The following is an 8,002-nucleotide window of genomic DNA, read 5'->3' on the forward strand; positions in this document are numbered from 1 at the left end:
GCCAGCCGAGATCCCCGCCGCTCGTCCATCGGTCTGATGACTTCCTGGTTCCGTTCCCTGCAGCAGCAATGCTGCATGGGAGCGGAACTGGGAGGGAAATTCAAATGTTGCACAAAACACAAACACATAACATTTATATATAATATATAACGCATGAATGATAATCTAATCAATAATATAATTTTATTATATAATATAATATATATATATATTATATTATATATTATATAATAAAATTATATTATTGATTAGATTATCATTCATGCGTTTGTGTTTCAAATTTATCACATCTGGGATGTCTACTAGAGTCTTGTTTTGGTCAGGTTTAAGTCAGTAATTACTAAGAATTGTAGGCCTATAATACATAATGTCAAATTTCCATGCAAAAAAGTGTACCGCTTTTGGTACATAATTCCTGACATAATCATACCGCCAGGGAGGTTAATAAAGGACTTGTCCAAAACTGGCTTTTATCTTTATTTTTTTGTACACTTTTTTGGTGAATCGGTAGGGGTACCCGATATCCATTCACATGGGGGGCGGGATCTGGGGGCCCCCTTGTTAAATGGGGCTTCCAGATTCGGATAAGCCTCCCCTCTGCAGGCCCCCACAATCACAGCCCACGGTTGTTGGGAAGAGACACCTGTCCACACCAACCTCCCCCCCCATATTGAGGGCATGTGGCCTGGTATGGTTCAGGAGGGGGGGCGCTCGCTTGCCCCAACCCCATCCTGGCCAGCCAGGCTGTGTGCTCAGATAAGGGTCTGGTATGGAATTTAGGGAGAACCCCACACCATTTTTTTTTTTTAAATTTTGGCTTTTTTAAATTTTTTTATCTGTATTGCCGGGAGCCGACAATACGTTACAGCTGCGAGTAAGTTTAAATTAAATTTTTTCATTTAGAAATGTAAGTTATGCTGCAACAGGCTCCACACATCGCACAAATGCCCCACTTTACAAGCACATTAAGCCCTCCCCCCCGGCACGATGTTTAAAGGAATTTTTAGTTTTTATTGTTTTACTTTAAGCATTATTAAAATCACTGCTCCTGTAAAAACAATAGTTTAAAAAAAATGCATTGATTCGTGTCCATACACTTTTTTGGGCAAATAACTTGCATTTAAACCTTTAAAATTAGGACTTTTGATTTTTGTGATAAACTTTAATGGAGTTTGCATGTTCGTTAGAACATTTCCCCTGTTCGAGATGTTCTGGTGCAACCTGAACAGGGGGTTGTTCGGCTCATCACTAAATATAACATCAACAAAAGAAACAATACATCAGTCCCTAAAGTGTCCTTTGGTATGAATTTGCTTGCATACAGTATGCTCAATATTTCATAAAAAACAGACTTGTGCTAACATATCCAAACTACTGTTTCCTTAATTAGTGTTTATCACTAGTGATGAGCCGAACACCCCCCTGTTCGGTTCACACCAGAACATCTCGAACAGGGGAAATGTTCTAGCAAACATACCAACACAAACAGTCACAAGTCCTCATTTTAAAGGCTTAAATGTAAGTGACTATCACCCACTGGCCAAGGATTCAAACCCACAGACTCTCACTTGCTGGCCTGTTATTCTACCAGCTACACCACTGTCAAGTACAGTTGGGTTGAATACACTTTCCCTGCCTAACTCCTATCTCACCCTACACACAGTGGATGAGATAAAAGTTAGGGAGAGTGTATTCAGCTTAGGCTGCCCTGGTGGCGTAGGTGGTAGAATACCAGGCTTGCAAAGATAAAAGCTGTGAGTTGAATTCCCCCTGCCAGCCAGTCATTTATTTATTGGAATTTAGAAGTCAGAGAGTCCAGTCCATGATAATGTGGGAACTTGAAGTTCCAGCAAAGAAGCCCATTTGTTTGTCATTTGACGAATGAGCGAACAGCCAATGTTCAAGTCGAACTTATGTTTGACTCAAACTCAAAGCTCATCCCTATTTACCACTATGTTCTTCAATCATTCACTTACATTAGTGATTATCCCCTCCTGCCATGTTGCCATGTTCCCTCACCTGGGGGATAAGACCAACCAATGGTCTTTATGTGCTTTTGTCCGTCTCTGTGGATCAGTTTTATGCTGTTTCACGCCTTTGGTGGCAATCTTGAGTTACACTTATCTCCATACGCCCAAATCATAAAGAGAGAAAGCTGGACATAGTGCTTTATCTTTTAACCGGTTGCCGACCGCCGCACGACTATATACTGCGGCGGTCAGCCCCGGCCAGGCAGAGTGACGTATCGGTACGTCACTCGCCTGTCACTGACTTGCGAGCCTATCGCGGGCGGGCGCGCGCCCGCCGAGGCGCGCGCCCGCCGCGGCTCGTTCACAGGCAAGTCAGTGCGTGTGACCGGCGGACTCGATGTCCGCCAGTCACACTGCGATCGCTCCTGTGAAGGGAGAAAGACAGAGCAGCTTGTGTAAACAAGCTGCCTGTCAGTTCTCCCTGTGTAAAAGTGGAGATCTGACCGTTCTACTATGTAGAACGGTTGATCTTTGCTTTTACACCAATAGGAATGTCCCTACACAGTTAGAATCACGCCCCTAGGACACACTTAACCCCTCCCTGTCCAATAAAGTTAACCCCTTCCCTGCCAGTGTCATTTTTGCAGTAACAGTGCATATGTATAGCACTGATTACTGCAGTAATGTCACTGGTAACCCCAAAAGTGTCAAAAATGTCAGTCAAGGGTCCGATCTGTCCGCCGCAATGTCGCAGTACCGAAAAAAAAATCGCAGATCGCCGCCATTACGCGTTAAAAAAAAAAAAACAAAAATGACAAAAATCTTTCCCTTTGTTAGTAAACGCGATAACTTTTGCGCAAACCAATCAAAATACGCTTTTTGCAATTTTTTTTACCAAACATAGGTAGCATAAAACAAATTGGCCGAAAAATGTTAAAAAATTTTGATTTTTACTTTTTTTTGGGGGGAATTTCATATAAAAAAATGTGAAAAATATTGTTATTTTTGCAAAATTTACGCTCTTTTTTTGTTTATAGCGCGTGATCAAAAAATCGCACAGGTGATCAAATACCACCAAAAGAAAGCTCTGTTTGTGGGAAAAAAAGGGCGTCAAATTCGTTTAGGTACAGCGTCGCACGACCGCGCAATTGTCCGTTAAAGTCACGCAGTAAAAAAGCGCAAAAAAACCCCTGGTCCTTTAGCAGCCAAATCCTCCGGGGCTTAAGTGGTTAAAACAACCAGTTATTAAACACTAAATATACATACACTCACATTTTGCTTAGAGTGCATCAAACTGTAAAAATAATTCAGTCCTCACAGTGTGGGTATAAACCTGACAGTATTTCCATGGTATGCTCACAATGCGCACCTCAGCATGACAACAGATTGGCCCTTCCCCTATGCATTACGCCACAGGGTCATGTGGCTTCCTCAGGGGGAGATTGGATGAGGGGATTATCACTAATGTATGTGGATGATTGAAGCACATAGTGGTGAACACTAATTAAGGAAGCAGCCATTTGGATATGTGAACGCAAGCATGTTTTTTATGAAAGAATGAGCATATGCAAGCAAATTCATACCAAAGGACACTTTATGGACTCATGCATTGTTTGTTTGTTTTTTTTTTTTTTATATATGGTTTGATATGATATGCTGATTCTGAAAATTGCTATGCAAACATATTTGAAGGGATACTAGCACATTAGCATTTGGGAGCACGGCACCACTTTTTAATATAACTTTAAAAATTAGCAACTGGACCCTTTAAATGGCCTTGTTCCAGGTATCATCAGCTCCTCTTTCCCTGGGAAAGCAATGACTCCCAAATCAGTAAACACCATGAAAACCAAAAGTATTAGACTCATTAAAAGGTGCCCTGTACCTTGCACCAATACAAGCAGCCTGGTTAATGCAATCACCTCCGCTCTGTCTTTGAAGTCGACATGCATTCCAAAGCCTGGAACCAGATGTAAAAATACTAAGTTACCAGACATGTCTGACATAGTTCCGGTGTTGGACAGTACATATTAATCATATTAATGTAATTTTACTTGAAGATTTTCATTTTGCGAGGAGTCACTGAGGATGTGAAGCACCTTACCTTCATTTTAAATTTATGTTAATGGTATTTACTGGATGCCTGCAGCCTGTGTGAATACATTCTCAAGCCTGAGGATAGCTCAGGGCTTCTAGTTAGAAGACAGCTTCCATAATAGGGATAGGGGATCTCAGACAGAGTTCAAATGCGCCCTAGCCATTAGCCAGTAGGGATGATCGAACGGTTCGGGTTGACCATCGGTTCAACCCGAACATTGACTGTTCGAAATTCGGCCGAATTCTGAACTTTTTGCTGAAAAAGTTCTGAATTCGGCAACCAGAACCTACCAAAATGCAACGGGACAGGAACTGGGCTGTAAAAGCCAGTGATTGGACCAGAACCATCAGTAAAAGCCAATTGAGGGGGCAGGAGGATGCTAGGAATGTGATTGGAGTGACTAGGGGGTCCAGAGGCCAATCAGTAGTGAATACGCCCCCCCCCGTATATAACATAGCCCCGCCAAATCTTTAGCATTGTAATACAGGGATGTGGAAGAGAGTGGAAGCAGTTCTGTTACTCCTGCTTCAAAAGTGTCATTTAGCAATTATTAGTGTGAGGAAAGGGATATCTAGTGTAGTTAGGGTACTATTTTCCACTATAGTTAGATTCAAAAATCTAGTTTCTGTAGGGAAAGTGTTAAGTGTCAGGGTGACCGTAGTGTAGTGTAGGGTGAACTGACTGTGACTGCTATGGCAGGGTGACCAAACCCTTCCATGTCAGGGTGACCGCCATAGAAAAAAGATTGTTTGTATTAGAATTGCAGTAGAGCAAGCATAGGGTTCCGCTATTTTCACATCCGGGCGTTTTTGTTGCAGGCGTTTATTGGGCTTTTTTGTGGACGTCTTTGGAGGCAGGCATGACATCTGAACTTTTGTGTAGGGGTATATACACACACACACATATATGTATATATACACCTACACACATATAGGTCTGAAAGTAGAAGAACCCTATGCCTGCGCTAATGAAATTATTTTCAGGCATAGGGCTCCGCTCCTATCACACCTATATGTGTGTATGTGTATATATACATATATGTGTGTGTGTATATATACCCCTATATAGAAGTTCAGATGTTATGCCTGCCTCCAAAGACGCCCAAAAAATGCCCAAAAAAACGCCTGCAATATCACACCTGGGTGTTTTTGTTGCAGGCGTTTTTTGGGCATTTTTTGGGCGTCTTTGGAGGCAGGCATAACATCTGAACTTCTGTATAGGGGTATATATACACACACACATATATGTATATATATACACCTACACACATATAGGTGTGAAAGAAGCGGAACCCTATGCCTGCGCTCATGAAATTATTTGCAGGCATAGGGCTCCGCTCCTATCACTCTATTATATGTCGACCTAGCCAATCACCTCAACACCGCACCCCAAGATATACGTATAGTGTAAAAGAAAGAAAGAGTGGGACTTTCACGGTGTTGACTACCTCATTCAGTAAAATTCAAGATGCATCAGTCTTAAAAACTATCACTTTATTAATTTCAAATAAAAATATTGTGCCAGTAGCCACAAATAAAATCAATACAAAAGATTATTGCACAACATATTGAACAATACAATCCAATAATATCACCCCCTCACAAGCTAAGGAAGTTCAACCCCTCCCACAGATTTACTGTAAGTACAGTATGATCAGTATGCAAACAGGAGGGTACCGAACTCCTCCCAATGCATTTCGCCTCTCTGGCTTCCTCAGGGGTATTTTGTGAAGATGGTTCAGGTAGGTGAAGAAATAGATTGAAGTCTCAGAGCGAAGCTATGGGCATTTGCCTCGACCGGGCAGATGGTCTACCAGTATTCCAAAGAGAAAGAGTAATAAAAGGAGTGGGAAGGGCGCTGCAGAGTGTGTCCATATCCAAAAGAGGGGTGAAGTAATCCACCCAATACCATCTGTCCAACCCAGTCAGAGGAGGGCCTCAGTTCCAATGGTTCTTCATCCAGTTTAGGGGTCAAAATGCAGAATCCTAAGGCTCACACCTGTAGTAGTATTGAGCCCAAAAGGTGCCTCTCAATACTGCAGCTAATTCCGGACACCATCGCATAGATACTCCCCTGGATCCCCTATAATTCTCACTTTATCTGTGGGAATTTGTGTCCATTCAGCCAAAAATCATTTGTGAGATGGTGTTTGCATGAGAAGACCTAGCTGTCAATTGGTGTTCCAGTTTATTTCAACAGGGAATGATGTCATTCCTTTGTTCAGGCTAATCAAGCTCCTCCACACTGAGTCTTTATGCAGTTGACTTTGTGCACAGGGGCTCAGTCATGCTGAAAGAGAAAAATACATTCTCCAAACGGTTACTGAAGTGCACAATTATACAAAATGTGTTTGTATTTAGCAATAACAGTACCCTTCATTGGAAACACCACTGGAAATAATGGTCAGGGGGTCTTCAAACCTTTGGCCATATAGTGTAGCTGCTCATTTTGCTACCATAATGTCTCTACAGACTATTTTTTATTTTATCAAGGGCTTTCTTAAAATCCTTATTCCTGAAAGTGTATATGACAGGGTTAAGCAATGGTGTAAATATAGTATAAAACAAAGAGAGGACTTTGCTCAGCAAAGCTAACTTCCCTCTAGTTGGAAATAAATACACAATGGTTAGAGTACCAAAATAGATAGACACTATGATTAAGTGAGAGCTGCAAGTAGTGAACACTTTTTGTCTCCCAGAAATTGATGGGATCTTTACGATAGTTAAAACAATATAGATATACGATATCACAATGATGGTAAAAGGAGCTAGACCAAAAAAGAAACCTAATACAGTGGTCTGAATATGAACCCATGAAGGATCGGAGCAAGAAAGCTCAAGTATGGGTTGTATGTCACAGAAGAAGTGATCAATGATGTTTGGTCCACAGTAGTATAGACTGCATAGGGCTATGGAATCAAGTAGCATAGTTTTAAAGCCTAGCAACCAAATGATTATTACTGATTTTATGCAAAACCTTTGGTTTATTAAAGAATTGTAATGCAAGGGCTTGCAGATGGCCAGGTAGCGATCGTAGGACATCACAGTCAGAAGAAGACACTCAGAAACCTCAGCAGTTGCAAAGAAGGAAAACTGGCTGATACATCCAGAAAGAGACATGGTACATCCATCGTAAAGTATGATATGAAGAAGGTTAGGAAGGATATCTGTACTTAGCATCATATCAAGTAATGCTAATTGAGCAATGAAGAAGTACATGGGAGACTGAAGGTTTTTAGTTAGATGAATCAGAAACATGATAAGAAGGTTTCCAAAAATGGTAACACAGTATATGATAAACAGCAATAAGAAAAGCAGAACTCTAATGCTTTTAGCATTTTCAAATCCTAAAAGTACAACATTGGTTACATTGTTGTGATAAACTACCTGGTAAGAGAATATATTATGATTTATATCAGGGATGGGCAATTCATTTTCCCAAGGGGTCACACGAGAAACTGAACTTGCAGACCTGGGAAAGTCTGCAAGTTTGTAAGCATGCAGAAAACAAACACCTAGTGCTGGGAATAAGGTATGAAATAGGTCATAAAATAGTCTTTTTTTTTTACCACCCCCTGGCTGCCCATCCTGAACTGCAAAATAACAGCCTAACTCTTTTATAGTTTATTTAGCAAAAAAAAAAAAAAAGCCCAGTGTTGTTTAACCACTTAGCCACTGCTCACATTGCTGCTTCTGCAGCAATGTGGCTCGATACCGTCCAGCGACGTAGACCTACGTTGCTGAACTCCTCCCCCTGTAGGCGGGGCTCGCGCGCCGCTGGAGGCGCGCTCCTGCTGTTTTCAGTCACAGCGGGAGTCGGGCCAGGGAGGAGTGGCGGCGATCGCTGCTACTCTTCCCCGATCGTCGGGGAATCGAGTGAGGAGATCCGCCCGCTTGTGGAAACAGAGCGGGCGAATCTCCTAAGTGACAGGCAG

The 8,002-nt window shown here is 41.8% G+C and overlaps 1 protein-coding gene across 1 annotated transcript; it reads right to left on the bottom strand.

The window, feature by feature from the left end:
• Positions 1–6,533: 6,533 nt before the first annotated feature.
• Positions 6,534–7,286, bottom strand: LOC309554190 (olfactory receptor 11A1-like; the record flags this gene model as incomplete). The annotated part of the gene is made up of 1 exon (XM_082255821.1): positions 6,534–7,286. One exon carries the CDS (start codon positions 7,284–7,286, stop codon positions 6,534–6,536), a length of 753 nt encoding a protein of 250 aa, XP_082111947.1.
• Positions 7,287–8,002: the final 716 nt, after the last annotated feature.

Source organism: Pelophylax lessonae, assembly GCF_965119305.1.
Source record: "Pelophylax lessonae genome assembly, chromosome: 4".
NCBI lineage: Eukaryota > Metazoa > Chordata > Amphibia > Anura > Ranidae > Pelophylax > Pelophylax lessonae.